Consider the following 18,322-nt stretch of genomic DNA (forward strand, 5'->3'; position numbering starts at 1 on the left):
AATGCCTTATTTTGTCTTTAGTCACTAAAATGCCACCACATTTTTATAATAGAATTAAACCGTTTGATGTGGAAAACAGGAAGCTTTTTTCACGTATCTAAATGGCTTTTTTATCTTTTACCCTTCCAGCAACGCATCCATAATAAAATTGATCTGTAACTGTCGATCCTTTTTTCCCTCTTAAAAGTGTTATATATACACTCACCAGCCACTTATTAGGTATGCCATGCTTGTACTGAGTTGGACCCCCTTTTACTTTAGGATTGATTAAATTCTGCATGGCACAGATGCAGCAAGGTGCAGGGAACATTTCTGAACGATTTTGGTTCATATTGAGTTAGAGAAGCAAAGGTGAGATGGCTTGGATATTAGTAGAGGAGAGACAGTGGATATATTGGACAAAGGATTTTGAATTTGGAGCTGCCAGGCAGGAGGAAAAGAGGAAGACTAGAGAGATTCATTAATGTAGTGAAGAAGGATGCAGAGGGTTGGAGTTACAGAGGAGGATGCTAGAGGTAGGTGAAGAGAAAGAAAGCAGCTGAAAGAAGCAGAAGACTTATTCTAGAAATAAATCGGTGAAATTATTTGTAGGTCAGCTTCCAACCAGTAGGGTTTGTTGTGCTTTAATGCCAATTTAATCATTTAAAAATAGCTTTAAATGCGAGGCATCTTATTTTGAAAAACAGCTGACCGGAAGATTACCACTTTAAATGTCAGACACTACTTCCGGTGTCGCCACCTCCTTTGTCTCCGGCCCAAAATTTCGACACCAGTGGTTCTTTTTTTTTCTCCCGTTTAGTTTTGAGGATATATTTATATATATCCCTATTTTTTTGACATTGAATGACATTCGATTCTGAACTATTTATGCCTAAAAGTAAAGCGCCAAAAATGGATGACCTGGACTACAGTAAGTAGCTATTCGCACAGGGTATCTATCGCTAGCCAACTGTGGCTAACAGTCTAGCTTTAGTTTATTAGCGCAGGTGAGAACTCAAGAACTCATATAGCATTTAAATGGAAATAAAATACCACGGAAAAAGGGTGAGAATATTTTGTAGAGGTATGGGCGTACATCTTTACAATATTACAGTTTAAACTAGCTTAGGAAATGTATTATCTTTGCATGTGGCCATTTAAATTGGTCGTTTCGGTGAGTGATAAAAGCTAACTTTTTAGCTAACCACGGTGGATTGATTTATAAAACCCTAACTAGCTTTTAGGCTACACAAAGGCTCTAAATAATGATGCACTTTGTTGAAAACACCAACTTCTTTAGGTAGTTAGTGTAGTGGATGCTGTTGTGTGGATCACGGCTTTGATCCAGGCTGTGGGCGTGGTGGTGGTGCACAGCAGCTGCTTGCTTTGCAGAGTAAACACTGCTGCTTTGACCTCTAGGTCAACGTTTTCTGCAGTAAACCCTGCTCAGATAAATGCTGTTTTCCTAATAATATTATTTTTAATGGAGTTTACAGAGGTATTGATTTAGTCCGAGGCTGTAGATTGTGGTACTGCGTTTATGTTTATGTCATATAGCAGGTGATTAAATTGATGTTTTCACTTTAATATAATGTCTAGCACAGTGATAAAATACAGTTAAGAAAACCTCAGACATTATCCCTCTAAAAGTCATACATTTAAGTGACTTCATCTCTAAAATATGCATATATGCAACATACATGTACGTATGTTTAATAGCACTATCTGTTTCATTAGCACTGACTTTAATTTGAATATCTACAGTGTTGTGAAAAAGTCACAAGAACCCCTTAAATTTTTTTAAAGCCACTTAACCCTGATACATAAATCTTTCAAGCATAAAAGTCATCTAACATAAGGCATGAACTAGTGTTACCTACACATAACATAACAAATTACTCAGAAAATAGCCAATTTTAATTTAGCAAAAACACATTATTATTTAATTTCTTTAGTTCAATTAGTTGATCCATCTACTGTTCACTCAAGCCCGGTCTGAGTGGAAGGATGGCTGTCAAGAAGCCATTCATAAGCAAGGGAAATGGACAGAAAAGGCTGAGGCATAAGAATAGTTATTCTTCCAGTATAGGAAGAATATTTATAGCATACATATATACAAGAACTGGACTAAAAATAAATGACAACATGTCTTATGGAGTAATGGATCCAAATTAGAAATTTTTGAATTAAATCATTAATATGTACAGAGGTAGTCAGGAGAAAGGCACAACAGTAAGTGTCTACAGCTGTACATCTGTAAAACCAGATGGAGGCTTTGTTATGGTTTGTCGCTGCATTTCAGCAGGTAGTGTTGGGGATCTTGTCAAAACTGATGAAATTGTGATTGTGGAAAAGTATCAGATTTTGATCCATCGTACAATAATATCTGGAAAATTACCAGTACCATCTGGCAACAGCTTGATTGTTCGACATTACAATGATCCCGAACACGCTGTCAGTGTAATAAGAGCATACCTGGATAGAAAACAAAACATAGCAGGACACTCAGTCATGGATTGGCCTCTCAAGAGTCCCAACCTCCTCATTAATGAAGCGGAGAATGTAACAAAAGGCGGCCAACATCCAAGAAGAGCTGTGAGTGTCCTTCAAGAAGGCTGGAGAATTACTCCCGAAGACCACTTAAAGAAATGAAAAGAAAGCTGCCTAACAGTTCAGGCTGGTTTGAAGAATAAAGGTGGTTGTAACAAATAACCACTTTCAAGCCCGTGAGAATTGTACAAACTCCCTTTGACGTGCATACTTTATTTCAATTTATGTTTTTACATGTTTCAGTAAATCTATTTCTCAATCTACTGACAAAATGAAGGGTGACTCAAGGCTTTTTACACAGTACTTTATGTCTGAACTGGGTGCAAAAAGACTGCTTATCGGAAGGTTATCATGTTCAGTTTTATGTGAAACTGTTTTATCACTATCATGTCTTAACTTTATTTTCATTTTGGTGCCTGTAATTTGTTGTGCTGTTAAGTTGTAATCATTTTATGGAGGTTTATAAAATATTTAACACTGCCTATGAAAACAGCTTCAGCAAACACTGAAGATTATTGGCTTCATAACATTTAAATTTATTGCAGGAATGTTGTTATTTAGTTGGCCCTTATTGAAATGAGTTAGTTGTATAAACAGACTTATAGTTTAACGTAACCGTGGCATTCGGAAACTAGACCTACATTATTAGTAAGTCACTTTTTGTCCATGTTTTTGTCCAGCCATTGAAAGATTATGGTTTTGGCAAATGGTTTTAAACCTTGAAGACAACAACTGGGCACTCGTGCTCACTATTGAGGTTTTCGGCTGTCACCAGGATTGGAAATTTAATATTTATACAAATATCTATATATGATATTTTTTAAATGTCAGACATGCAGGACATCAAAATGCACAGACTTCGATTATGTCAAACAACACGGACTTATTGCCACGAGTATAAGCGAGCAAGTCATATTTCCTGGGAAGTTGTGCCTCAGTGGGAAATCTACACTGTAATCTATGGCGTAACCGTGAACCCCTCTGAACACTGCATTATAACCCAACTTGCACCTCCCTAGAAATGTATCTACATGTCGGGTCAGCGCAGCCTGGAGTGCTCGCTATTGGCCTGGTTTGCGCTGTGGATTTGTCATGTGCATTTCCACATACTTTTTTGCGGCAGTTATTGATTTAATCAGTGAGAGAATAACCATCATCGCCTCAATATATGAAGAGTAATAATGGCATCAATATAAGGACTCACAAATGTCAGCAAATTTCTTAATGGGCAAGAGAAGAGGTGAGTTAAAATAGAGGGGTAGATATGATTGCCTCTGGGGAAAAAAACTGACCACAACAATAAGCAGAGACCCAAAAAACTCCCAGCATTTTAATTGTTTCTATCGGCTTACGTTGCATGTAAAACACTGGAACATGATCACATGGTAATTAATGCATAGGTACCACAGACAAGGATGCTGGCAATAATATCAACCGCTTACATAGGTCACTTTGTCGGCTTTGCAAAGATTCCCCGCAGAAGTCTAAGTCAGGCCGTATGTGCTAATGTAGTTTAAGTCCGTATATTATCCAGGTGTTAATATTTAACACATTTTATATGCATTGGAAATATATTATACTTCTTCATAATGCAGAAGTCAAGTCTTGATTCCTGGTCTAGCTTTAGAGGTTTGATTCTGGCCACATCCTGAATTTTTAAAGTGAGTATTAAAGCGAGATGGTCATTCAGTGTGATGCTTACTTCTTGTGGATTTATACAGTTTTTATTTCACTCAAATAAAAAATGGCACTTCTCGCATAGGGTTTTGCTTTTTTTAAGTAGCCATTTTTAAAAACTGCAGAGAAACGTACTTCAGCTAAAAATAAATCTTTTTGTTTAAAAAATGGCCACAATAACAGGAAAATGCATGAACTTCTAAGTTTGTCTAAATTATAGGCAGTGCAGTGGTGCTTATGTTTGTAGTTGCCCCTAATGGAAAACCTTGTTTGTATATCACAGTGTATTGCTATGAACCGAGTATAGATAGGAGTACTACTGAAAATAATTTAAAGTGACCACACCAAATGTACAAAAGTACATTCACTTTTTAGTGGCAGCCAAAATCTCAGATGAGTCAGCTCATCACCCTGAAAATTGTGTAATTACATAGGTTGATGCTCCAATTAATATCCAAGACTTTTTTTTTTTTAATTTTTCTCTTTAATTAACCAAGCTTTTAACTAATCAGTGCTTTACCAGGGACAGGCTTGGAACAGTTTCTCTGTCATAGTTGTAAGAAGCATTTAGAGATTTAATTCTAATTTAATCTGCTTTATTTTAGGAGTCAGTCAACGGAGCAGTGTTAATGCTGTCGTACATCATATTTATGCCACTGTTGGAGACAGCGTTTGATTGGGATTGTTCGGGCACAGTTACCACCTTCTATATATGGAGCAGTAGCTGACTCATTCTTCTTCTTTTCCCTTACAGTCCCAGTAGACCTGAGCCCAGAGGAGCGTTCTGAGCTGGAGGACATCCGTAGGAGGAAGGGCGTCCTGCTGCAGGAGATCCAGAGGCTCAGAGAGGAGTTACGAGAGGCAATTTTAGAGGTAGAGGGACTGGAGACAAGCACAGAGGGCAGGTAATAAGAAAACCCACATCAGTTACTCTAAAAAACAAAACAAAGAGGAAGTGATATAAAATAATAATACAATAGAAAATGCTTTTGGAGTAACAAATCACTTCTGTTGTATATATGCTTAAATGAGAAATTTCATTTTCTGTGATTCATACTGTTAAAACCGTGGAAGCTTATATTAAACATGGCCTAAATTTCTGACTATGAACAAAGCAGTTCCACTCACCTGCTGTCAAACCAGATGGTGGAGGAGCTAAAAGGTTGCACCATGTCCCAGTTTAACCCCTAACTCCAACCTTAAACTGAATATGTGTCTTTTGTCCTGTCTCCCTCCTCTCACCCACAACTGGTTGTAGCTGATGGCTGCTCCTTTCTAGTCCTGGTTCTGCCAGAGGAGTTTTCCTGTTAAAAGGGAGTTTTCCTTCCCCCTGTTGACAAGTGCTTGCTCACAGGGGTTGTTGTGACTGATGAGGTTTTCTCATTATAGAGTTTTTACCTTACCTTAAGTTAGCCTTAAACAGCTTAAGGATAATGTTGTTTTGGTTTGGACTCTATAAATGAAAATGATTTTAGCTTATTTATGCTGTTGGGATATGTGATTATTGCCCTTTGAAAACGATTCTACCAATTCTTGGCAAATGAAGAACAAAAAAGGCATTTTTACTTACACATGAAGAAGATGTTAGTCTTTTTATAAAACAAAATATCTCAGATTCACGGGGTTAAGATAATTATGCATTGTTTTGAACTGTGACTCCTGCAAAGCTACTCGTGTAGAATCTAAGAATAAAAACAGGGAGCTGAAAATGTGTATGTGTCCACTCTGCCTGGGGTAATATTCTTTAATAGTAATTCTGTTTTAGTGAATAAATGGAGTAATTGTTTGCCTTTTAATTTTCTACACATAGCTTTTCTAGGTGAATGTCAAGATTTTGCATTGATGTAAACCTCATGTTCTTGGTGTATTGAAGAAGAATGTTGGTGTTTATAAGTTGACAGTCTTGGTACTTGGTGATAGCTTTCATGGAGGTTTGTCAGGATTCATTTTTATCAGAACCTTTGATTTGATCACAGAAGTTAATTATTGCCAACACGTTTATCTTCTCTGCAGTAAAACTCTACAGAAAAGTAGGCATGTGGCAATGGGAAGGAAGAAATTCAACATGGATCCTAAAAAGGTAATACCTCAAATATTCAAACGGGTGCTGAATGTGTCTCCTCTAGATTCCTTGGATTGTGACTGACTCGTTCTTCTCTCTGCAGGGCATTGCATTTCTGGTGGAGAATGAGCTGCTCAGACACACTCCAGAGGACATTGCTCAGTTCTTATACAAAGGAGAGGGCCTCAACAAGACGGCTATAGGAGATTACCTCGGAGAAAGGTGCATGGCGTTGACATTTCTTCTGTCCCTTATCTCTTGTTTTTTTAATCAGCCATGTATAACTGACCTCTATGATTTGCAGAGATGACTTCAACATCAAAGTCTTGCAGGCTTTCGTTGACCTCCATGAGTTTACTGATCTCAACCTCGTCCAGGCCCTCAGGTAATCTCTGTCTACTGTGGATTTTTTTGTGTGTTGTTGAAAAAATAGCTTCAATTGTATCAGGCATCCTCTGGTGAGCAGCCTAGTCAACAGTGGAAAATCCCACTCTCGCTCTTACCTGAGGATGCAGATGGAAAAAGGTTATGAAACAGAGCGGCAGCGACTATTTAGCACAGGGTTTTTTTTTTCCCTCTGATTTGACCTAAACCTTGACCTGTTTTCTGCAGACAGTTCCTGTGGAGTTTCCGTTTGCCTGGTGAAGCTCAGAAGATCGACAGAATGATGGAAGCCTTTGCTCAGAGATACTGCCACTGCAACCCCGGTGTCTTCCAGAGCACTGGTAAAATAAACACACAGTCGCACTGCAGTTCAAGTAGAATAGGTGATACTGAAAGCTTGTCTTAAATCAATTGTTCAGTTACGGTGTGAGTGAACAATTGTTGTTTTTGAGTTCTTTGAATTCCTGTCAGTGCAGTCGAAACGGAAAGTAGTGGCCTTCCAGAATATGTGCACTCATGCAAACAGTTTCTGTCTTACGAGAAATGACCTGATATGCCAGCCCACAGTCTTCACTGCTCATTCAGGCCACTTCACGCCTGACAGTAGCGCTGAAGAGTTAGCAAAACATTTAAACCCAAATTAGCTGACGAGTTCAAACCTAAATACGCTATATGTATTTTTTGCAGTTACAAAGTGCTTTACATAAAATAATATAAGACTAGGGATGGGTATCGTTTAGGTTTTATCCGATACCGGTGCCAAATCGGTACTTTTGAAACGGTGCCGGTGCTTAAACGGTGCTCAAACCGGTGCTTAAAGAATGGAGAACACAAAATTGGTCCGAAAACCTCTCATGTTCAGCTGTTTTTTTTTTTTGTAAAAAGATATCAATGTTAGCCTTTTCTGCAGCTATGGGGCCTATATGGTATCACTCTTGGTTGGAAGCAGTGCTTAAACAATGGAAAAAACACAAACTTTGTCCAAAAACCTCTCATGTTAAAACTGTTTTCCACTTTTTCTTTGGTTATTTTAGCCTTTTTGGCCACGGTGAAGGGAGTATCTGCCATCAAACAAGAAGACAGCCGCATGTAGCTATGATGATGTTTGCTAGTTCACCTTACATGCATTAATGTAATAACGTGGTTAGCCTACTCAACGTAAATTACACACGAACAACATTAAGCTACTCAGGCAGAGAAGAACGGCTGCTGCTGCATCATCATCCGTCATCATTTCTGCTACACTGGCAGGGCTAGGGGCCAGGACTCTCCTCTTCGGGTTCTTGGGGGATGTTGCTAACTCCGGGTCCGATAACAGGCACCACACCCGCAGTAGATGTGCTCGGTGTGAGGTCTCGCAGCAAGCTATCAAATACGGCGCATTTTTCGGCTTTTAAAAAAACCGCTATGCGTCGCCAGGTGTTTCATCGATTTGAGGTGTTACCTCCTTTGACAGTATCACAGTATCAGCTTGAAGCACTTGTTGCTGCTGAGTTTGAATCTTTTGCTGTGAAGTACAGCCAGACTTTTAAACGCTTCGCCTTGGGCATTTTTAATCTGTAGCTCTGCTCTAAAAGAACGTACGTAGCTGGACCCGCCTACTATCCTCGGAAACGTAAAATGATTGGCGAGAATTCAAAGTGTATGACATCTCAGGAAAAAAAAGCACCGAAATGTGCGCTGCTTTTCGGTCTGGTTATTACCGTTTATCTCAGAACCGGTGCCATCATGGCACCGGACACCGGTACCCATCCCTATATAAGACAATAAAAATACAGAAAAATGTAACTTATGAAAAACTGAATAATACGTAAAACATGCCAAACTATTTACCGATGGAAACCCTTGGAGCAACCCTTTATGCTTTTTCCTGAAATGAGTGCTTTCTGTCATATTTCTGCCCCGCTTAAAGAACAGTGACTCGGTTTGCATCAGAAGTAAATGAGGCTGGTCGCTAGGGCTGCCACAAACGATTATTTTGATAGTCGACTAGTCACCGATTATTTATGCGATTAGTCGACTAATCAGATCATCATCCACTGGACGTAAGACTACAGCTTATTGCACCAGCAGCATCTGCTCTTATATAACTATCATTAGCTTACAGCTTTAAGCTTTTAAGGTGCTAACTAAAAATAAAGACAAGATGATAGTTTATTCAATTTTAATGAAATTTGCAGATTGTTTCGGTGAAGTTTAATAAACTCCTTGCTATCTAAAATATAACAGGACAACGGAGTATATTCTCCAGCATCTCACACTTCTGATAATCAGCTGTCTGCTTGACGTTTATTCAGCTGTGTAAAAACTATAACTTTAATCTCAGCCAAACCGATTTACTCAGGAACAAATAAAATACTAAAAAAAAAAAAGCCAAACAACAACATTTTTAATTTATCTAAGTGACTCATATATATTTAACCTGAGTAGCGAAAGACGGCGGTGGGTTTGAAAACAATTTGCCGGGAGTCCGGTGTTCTCACCGCGCTAGTGACCTAGCCCCCGGCTAGCTATCGAGCTAGTGGGTAACAGACGTCTCCGAAAACGTCGGAGCGCTTTTGAAAATATGTGGTGTCCTGATAAACTGAGCCGATATTTGAGGTTTACACAGCTACATTCTCGCCTGAAAATATGTTAAACGTTTATTTTGTGACCCAGAAAGAATAATAAGAGTAATATTAAAACTAACTAGCTACCGCCATTGTTGGAAACTGAGCTGGGCCGCGCTATGAATTCTGGGACACAGCTGCTTCTTCTTCTTCTTCTTCGGGGTTTAACGGCAGCTGGCATCCTTGTACATGCAGTGCTGCCATCTTCTGTTTCAGTCCGTTATTACACTCTTAAATCCTGCTACTTATTCCTGCGTCTTTTGGGATCTTACAAAGCTTCAAACGACGCGTCGACTATTAAATCAGTCGTCGACGATTTTGATAGTCGACGTAATCGTGACTAGTCGACAAATCGTGGCAGCCCTACTGGTCGCCACCTATGCAATCACCCTTGGAAAAACCCAGGAACTATTTAAAATGTTGTCAAACCTCATCTTTACTGATATACACCGAGGTGTTAAAACTTGGTATTAAGGGGCTAATAGTTAAGAGCAATGGAGTAAGAAAAAACCTACTCTGTAGATACCTTGAATGTAAACATATGTCTCTCCTGTTCACAGACACATGTTACGTGCTTTCTTTTGCCATAATTATGCTGAACACGAGCCTCCACAATCCTAACGTGAGAGACAAACCTGGAGTGGACCGCTTCATCTCGATGAACCGAGGGATCAATGAGGGGGGAGACCTACCAGAGGAGCTGCTCAGAGTACGATCAACCCAGCACTGCTTTTCTTTGTAGATGCAGACAGATGTTTATTCTCTGTTCTTATGTTTCTCTTATTTGTTTCTTCAGAATCTCTATGAAAGCATTAAGAACGAGCCCTTCAAGATCCCGGAAGATGACGGCAATGACCTGACACACACCTTCTTCAACCCTGACAGAGAGGGCTGGCTTCTTAAGCTCGGTACGGTGTTTATGCTGTGATGGGGAGCACTGCTCTTCATCACTGTCTGTGTGTGTGTGTGTGTGCTTTTAAAATGTCAGGAGAAGGGTCATTATAGTTAACCAAAAACTAAAACTAGATGTAAATAAAATAAAAAATAAAACTGAGAAGAAGAAAAATGAAAACTATTTTGTGAACTTGCAAAAAAGACTAAATTAAATGAAAATATAGAGGAAATATCCTGAGTTATAGTATTTGCTAATTTTCCTGATGAGACTTTGATGGGCATGTTTATGCTTTTAAAAAGTTCTATTTTATTGTAATACCTGTACTTATGTTCCTAAATCTTACCTCTGGCATACAATATCCATCCTATAATACTTAAAAAGACTAAAACTAACACTGAAACTAATAAAGACTAAACTGGAAACTCAACAGAATTAAAAACAAAAACTAAACAAAATAAAATGAAAACTAATTACAAAAGAATAAACTACAGTGACTCTGGTCAGGAGTGTTATTAATACTGTACGCTACTGTACTCTCTGCTAAGGCTTTGTGCTGTGATAAACTTTTCTCTTTGCCTCCAATAATCAGTTCAGTGTTGTGGCATAAAAAAAATTGCCATAGCATGATGGTGAAAAAGAAGACTCACTTTCTTGTGTTATGGCAGCCTTAAAATCTGATTGTTTTCTTTTGCATGGCGGGGCTTGTCATCTGTGTGTCACTAATATGATCTCCTTTTCTTCCTCCTCCTCTGTCTCTGTTTTGTCTTCTGTCTTCCTCCAAATCCTCCCTTTCCTTTTTTTCCCCTCTCCTTCTTCACTGCGATTTCCATCCTCTACTGCCGCTGCTTGTTTTCTCAGGAGGTATGTACTGACAGAGTTATTCAAAAAGTTGTAGACATCGATTAGCCACGTAGATTTCTGTAGATTGTAGAAGTAATACACACAGAGCTAGTTTTCCTCTCTTGCCATTCATCATCATCATCAATGTTTTTGTGTTTCAGGGGGAAGGGTGAAAACCTGGAAACGTCGATGGTTCATTCTCACAGATAACTGCCTTTATTACTTTGAATATACCACAGTAAGTCTGTCTTCATTCAGCGTCTCAGTGGAGGTAAACTCTGCAAACACGTCTGGGTTTCCGGTGTTTATTATAGTCTGGGTAGTATTGACCGGTCATGCTGGAACCATAGATAATATAAAAGATGGATCTATCCTCCATGACTTCACTCAGTGGTTTTTAAATTCTGATTCAGTCTCCAGCTGGACTTTTTTGACCTTACCATCTTGGTCTGTTTGGATATAACTGTTCAATGGCTAACGAGCGATTACCCAGCAATCCTCGGAAAAATCCTCCTGCCTTTGGGTGTTTTCACCTTTACTGTTTAGTCCATTAAAATTGTTCACTGCTTTACTGTGTCTGAACCAAAACAGCTGCACCCTTTAGAGGAGCTAATCTTTGTCCAGTTCTAAACAAGCTCATGATTTGTGCTCGATCTGATCCAACTGTGAGGTGTATGCAAGCTTGAGCTAAACATATTCCTCTAGCCAGGTATGCTTTGCATTCTGGGCATTACAGACGTGCAGAGTAAATGAAACTGTGACAACTAGAACTCAACACCTACTACTTATGTTTACTTTTGTTGCTCCTACTCCAGTTACATTTGGTTTGTAGTGACGCGTTTTGATTTGTTTTCTGTTTGAGGCTACGTCCACATCGTTTTCTCTCCATTTTGGCCTCCCGTCCACACTGAGACGGCGTTTTTGCTGATGGAAAACACAACATTTTGAAAACACTGTCGAAAACGCATACGTTTCAAAACGGTGCTTTCGCGTTGCAGTGTGGACAGCGAAAACGGAGACTTTCTAAAATGATGATACATGTTAGTCATATGATGCAGTCATGTGACCAATTAAACAGAGATAGCGGAGGGCATTCTCAATTTTGACAGCCCTATTAAAGATTAATATCAGTCTGTACATGCTCCAGATAGCTTTTCTTCAAATTCTTTAACTCTCACTCGCTTTTGCAACTTTGTACTTTTGTGTTACTCGCAGCAACAACTCCACCTCATTGTTAGTCCATTTAAAAAGCTCTGTGCTTTTCTTCGAATGTTTCAAAGAGCCGGAAGGTAAATAAGCGGCAGACAGAAATAAGGCAGGTCGAATCTTCTTGCGTTTCACGCATGCGCAGTACTGGAACATAAGCGTTTTCAGGCGTTTCAATGTGGATGCGCAACTCTGTGAAAACCACTGAAAACGCTAGCATGGACGCAGAGCGTTTTCAGACAAAAACACAGTTTTCAAATCTATCCGAGCTAGTGTGGACGTAGCCGGAGATGAAAGCAAACCCCTGGTAGATTAAAGTCAGAGGTTACAAATCAGCTGATCAGTTGAGAGTAAACAAACTAAAAGTGTGAAAACATCCTTAGAATGAACAAAATTTACAAAATGTACTTGAGGTTTTATTCATTATGACCCTAAATAAGTGACTAAGCCCATAAAGTCACTTGGAAGGTTTTTGGTGAAGTCACAGAGCAATGAAGTTCTTTCCTAAGGTTTCTCATCATATGTCATGCACACATTGCTCATGTGCGGTCTCTGATATTAGACATGACAGTGGCTGGCAGTGATTCCCGGAGGTTGCTGGGTTTCGCTGGGTGAAATCCGTTGCGTTACTTGAACTCTTGCAATCAATTTTCCAGTGACTGCAATCGACTTCCAACAACCGATCGGAAAACAGTCAATTTTTTTCCTCACGACCGGTGAGGGCCATAGATCCTTTTCTAGGCCTGTGTGATTGTTTAAAATAAAATGAGAGGTAGATGTAACCGGTTGTCTTGACTTGGATTTCCATTCGCTACCCCAGAAACTCAAATAATAATAATCACTGTGAGAAGCTAACTTCTCAGACTAATGGCTTCGAGATTGCAGTGAATGTGACACACTTGTTTTAGTGAGGCAAAAAGGATTTTGTGATCAGTTGATTTTTGAAAACTGCAAAACTTAAAATGTATTTGTGAGTGAAGGAAGAGCGTGTTGCTTTGCTTGAAGCTTGCTGAGCCACAAAGTTAAAAAGTAGTACAGAAATAAAGATGTACGAAGGCTACTCTAAGAAAAAAAAGACACGAGTCATTTTAAAGGTTTTTTTTGTCATATTGATTCAAATCATCATAAAACACAAAATAATACCCACAAATATTTATTAACTCATGTTTTTTTATTTACAGGATAAAGAGCCACGAGGTATCATTCCCTTGGAAAACCTTAGCATTCGAGAAGTAGAAGACCCAAGGAAACCTGTAAGTGGCTGTTTTTGCTAAACAGTGTGATGAGCAGTATTTTGCTTGAAACTTTCAAAACATTTTTATCTCCTTTTTTTTTTCTAACAGAACTGCTTTGAGCTGTACATCCCCAACAACCGTGGTCAGCTGATTAAGGCGTGTAAGACGGAGGCTGATGGGCGAGTAGTGGAAGGAAACCACATGGTGTACCGCATCTCTGCTCCCACACCTGAGGAGAAGGACGAGTGGATCCACAGCATCAAGTATGTAAATGAAAAATGTCAAAGAAAACACGGTTAGTGATGGAACAGCAGGAAATTCTGACCAAAAACTTCATATTCTCCTGTTTGGGAGAATTTATTTCCTTTTTAGTACTTTCTGTTGGGTAAAAGTTAAAGTATTTTTCATCTCCTCAGATCTGCCGTTAGTGTGGATCCCTTCTACGAGATGCTTGCTGCCAGGAAGAAACGTATATCACTTAAGAAGAAAGAGGAGCAGCCATAGATCACGCCCTTCGCTCTCTCCCTGTCTTCCTCAGCTCCTTCATCCCTGCTCCTTACAACTCGTTCATAAGTTTTGATAACCCCTCCTTCCTTATCCCTAATAGCCGTCTCTTCCTTTTCTGAGGACTCTTCCTTGCTGCCCTATCTGCCAGACTTTTGAAAAGCCACATTCAGAGTGAGAAACTCACCCTGTGTGGCTGCCTCTTATCTTGGTTCTTACACTACTGCTGTTACACACTACAGGCGTGTGTTAGACCATATTCACACCAGTGCTGATCATCTCTAAAACAACTTTTTTGGCCTTTAAGCCACACTCATTATACTTGGTAATGAGGGACCTGGAAAAGCTAAGATTAGATAAGTCTGCACCTCACAGGAACTAAAAGGTTCCTTTATGCTGCTGGTTGTCTGCGTTACTAAACATCTGCGAACATTTGGGACGTTTGATGTTTTCATTGGAACTACTCACACAAAGTCTTGGAATCCGGCACTTTTCTCGTGTGAATTTGAGCTTTAGGGTTTAAATTCAGTAAGTAACAAATAATGACTCACTGCTTTGTGACTGGCTTGAACTTTCAGACAGTAAGGCCGAATTTAGACTTCTGCAGGGAATCTAGGTAGAATCTACGGCATAACCCACGTAAGCAGCTGACATTGTTAGCGGCATTTACGCTTCCGTAACATGTGGCTGTGTCCCAGTGTTTTATATGCTGCTGGGTCCCCACTCTTTGCTGCCATCAGTCTTTTTGTTTTTATTAGGGGTAAACATATTTGTCCTTGTAGCTTTTCCACTTCAATGTACATTCCCTCATGCCCATGTCGATAGTTTCAGTAATTTCTTATTACTGCATCGACCCAATGTGTAGTTACATTTGTAGGGAGGTCCACGTCAGGTTACGCTGTAGGGTTACACATGGGTTTGCAGTAAGGGCGTAGCTACAGCGCAGATTTCCCACTGAAGCATAAGTCCCCAGTATCACCACCAGTATCATTAAGCAAAGATCTTTTTGGGGGAGGGGGGTATAATAATGCTCGCGCGACTTGATTTAGGCCTTCTCTCTCTGCTGATCTTGTCCATTTTTGTGAGTCTTGCAGTTGCATTTCATCACATAGACCCCCTACAAATAGCAGCGAGTTGTTCAGCATAAACACTCTAGGCTGACTTGAGCCCCTGCCTATGCCTGTTGGAAATTTTTCTTTTTTGGCACATGTAGTGGATTTTTGGGAGGTGATATGAAGACGCAGGTGTGGATCCAAAACCAATGAAACAAACATCTGTCAGAGATTCGTCTGCATTAGTGTGAATGTGGTCTTTTTCAGGTTAGAAGTCCTCTGAACCTAAACGAGACATTGCCTTTCTTGATTGTGCATACCCTACACCAGGTGTGGGCAACGCCAGGCCGCGAGGGCCGGTGTCCCTGCAGGTTTTAGATGTGTCCTTGAACCAACACAGCTGATTTAAATGGCTAAATTAGCTCCTCAACATGTCCTGAAGTTCTCCAGAGGCCTGGTAACGAACTAATCATGTGATTCAGGTGTGTTGACCCATAGTGAGATCTAAAACCTGCAGGACACCGGCCCTCAAGGCCTGGAATTGCCCACCCCTGCCCTAGACAAAATGTGAATTCATGACACAAACACTAATACGTCTAACGTTGAGTTAGTGGAGTGAGGATGGAAACGAGTGATTTCAGATGACTAACTTGTTCTCATTGCTTCCTGTAGTACTTGTAACAGTTTTACATTACTACTCGACCACATTTGGGTACTGTAGACACGTCATTACTGTACATTAGCACAATATTTATATTTCCAGGTTACTGTTGATCATGAAGTACGGTCGAGTTGAGACGAACATAAGCAGACAGCTGCGCGGTTAAGCTCAATTAGACAATATATAAATGTTCTTTAGCATGTTTCTCTAACATGTTTGAGCAATAGCAGAGTAGAAAATCATAGTACCAGTTTGGAGGCTTGTTAACAAATCCTTTATACCACTGACACTGAGCAGTTAGCATCATGTTCTCGCAGATGTAACGTTAATAGCATGCCACACATCATTTTCAACACTACAAGACAAACATGTCTGACGTCAAACTGTTAGAGTCGGGTCTGTCCGCTATAGTGAGTTTTAAGGAATCACAAAGGCAGCTCATTACAATGTACACTTTTTGTAAATAGATGTTAGCATATTTGTTTACTATGCGCATAGAAATGATTTAATTTATTCTTTTGTTTTGTTTTTTTGTATGAGCTACTGTTTTACTGCATGTCGATAAACTGAGGCGTCGGTCGTAGGTCTGATGCGTCACTGATCATGCTAGTGCACTGGTTTGAGAAGTGTTAGTGTTTCCTGTTGACTTGGAGAAGATTTAAAATGGAAGATTGTTAATGCAAAAGTTTCTGACCCCATTCAGTTGTACCTTCTTTTGAGAGAATGAAGTTTTGTAGTCTGATTTAACTGTAACCACACACTACATTATTTTATTTATTGCTGAGTAAATCAGACCCAGTAAAGCACAAGCAGAGATTCGGTCTTAGGCTTCGGTTGTTACACGATCGAGTCCAGATGAAGTGTGAAGGAGCCGTTTGCAAACCGAAGCTACTGAAGACTACAGCGATTTAAAATGAAGAGAAACGAGACGAGAAACACTTCGAAATATCACATAGAAACATTTATATATAAAGAATAAGACTTTTAGATTTGTTTCCCGTCGTCGATCTTAATCTAGTAGTTTAAAGAATTGGCGCTTTAGATGGCAGAGAATATGTTTGTTAACTGCACTTTATCGATGTTAGCATTTTGGAAAACAGTACTCTAAAGCAGGGGTGTCAAACTCCAGTCCTCCAGATGTTTTGAAACTTTTACATGTATCCCTGTTGCAACACATCTGGAAAAAAATTAGTAGGTCATTAGCAAGACTATAACTTGACTGCATGCTGAGGTGGCAACCCCTAACCCTTCCTCAAGTAAATTTAAATAAATGTTAAGTGTTTGGGAAAAATGTACTTCTAGAAGTACTTTTATTGTACCATGTTCATTCACTCATGAGCTGCTGTAACATGAATCACAAGGCTGAACTGCCACCTTAGCATGCAGTCAACTTCTATAGTCTTGCTAATGACCTACTAATTTTATTCAGGTATGTTGCAGCAGGGATGCATGCAAACGTTTCAGGACACCGGCCCTCGAGGACTGGAGTTTGACACCCCTGCTCTAAAGGAGTGTCTGCACAGGAAGCAATTCAGAGATTATAGAAAGTGAACGACATTCAGCGATTTCAAGGGTGTTTAAAAACAAACAAACAACAAAAATAAAATAAAAACAGGTGAAGCAAAGCAGATCCAGAGGAAAAACCTTTCTTTCCTGAACTGAACTGAAGCTGCCAGTGAAGAGCGCAGGATACCGGTGATTGACATAGAGGGTTACTCAGGATTGGGGCCACATTTCCAGTGATGTGAATGCTGTACCGGTCTGCTGTGGAGAGAGGGCTGATTGTAAAGTGAAGGTGTCTCAGGATACGCTGGGGAGTTATCTCTTTACGCTAGCTGAGGAACGCCTCGGTGTTCTCCTCGATCAGCTGAAGGTGGTGACTGGGGAGAGGGAGGGATGTTTGGGTGTCTCTGCTACAACGTCTGAAACTTGGACCTGAGATAAATGATGGATTGATCGGTGGTTGGGTTACTCAGGCAACCAAATCCCAGATGTTCACTGGTCGGCTTCAAAGAGGTGCGACAAGCATATCGTTCCCTGTTTTTACTGCGAGGTTGAATGTTAGTCACCGCTATCCTGCAGCGTGGAAAGACTCATCTGGGATCCGCCCACTTTGCATCATCAGCGTGTTTGCTTATTTTTTATTTTTCCCTGGCCATAGTCGGGTGAAGTCGTTGAATGTCACTAACTTTCTGTGGTTTATGATCGTCACGTCGCTGCGAATCGCTTCCTGCGTAGACGCAGCTTAATAGGCTGAAGTGTGTCAATACATCACCTCATCAGTTCCAGCTGTAGCAGCAAATGTTGATCATGTTGCTTTAAGCTGAACGGGGTCTTCCCTTTTATGATTCACCCTCCAGGGTGTCACTTTATCTTTCATGTTTGTGCTTCTTGTTCATCACAGAGACTCTCTGTAGGCCTTCACTTTCTGGGTATTCTTGAAATGCAAAGTTGCCAAAAAATAATATTTTCATTCATATTGCAAGAATGAACACTAAAGTGAACTGAATGAAGCTGGACCACTGTTTCTGATTCCTTTCACCCCGGAGCCGCCACCTTCAAAAAACGTGTTTATTTTGTATTTATTTATTTTTGTTTACTGTGAGGTGAAGATGGATAGATCATCTGTAAATGTAGCAAAAAGGAAAACCGTGATACATTGGTGCCA

At 39.9% G+C, this 18,322-nt stretch overlaps 1 protein-coding gene across 1 annotated transcript; it reads left to right on the forward strand.

The window, feature by feature from the left end:
• The first annotated feature begins 705 nt into the window (after positions 1-705).
• Positions 706-15,392, forward strand: cyth2 (cytohesin 2). Its single transcript, XM_026183560.1, has 12 exons — positions 706-910; positions 4,961-5,111; positions 6,220-6,286; positions 6,372-6,490; positions 6,573-6,653; positions 6,881-6,993; positions 9,822-9,970; positions 10,058-10,169; positions 11,158-11,234; positions 13,384-13,455; positions 13,546-13,700; positions 13,854-15,392. Exons 1-12 carry the CDS (start codon positions 844-846, stop codon positions 13,939-13,941), a joined length of 1,251 nt encoding a protein of 416 aa, XP_026039345.1. The 5' UTR covers positions 706-843; the 3' UTR covers positions 13,942-15,392.
• The last annotated feature ends 2,930 nt before the right edge of the window (positions 15,393-18,322 follow it).

This window comes from Astatotilapia calliptera, chromosome 11, assembly GCF_900246225.1.
Source record: "Astatotilapia calliptera chromosome 11, fAstCal1.2, whole genome shotgun sequence".
Taxonomy (NCBI): Eukaryota; Metazoa; Chordata; class Actinopteri; order Cichliformes; family Cichlidae; genus Astatotilapia; species Astatotilapia calliptera.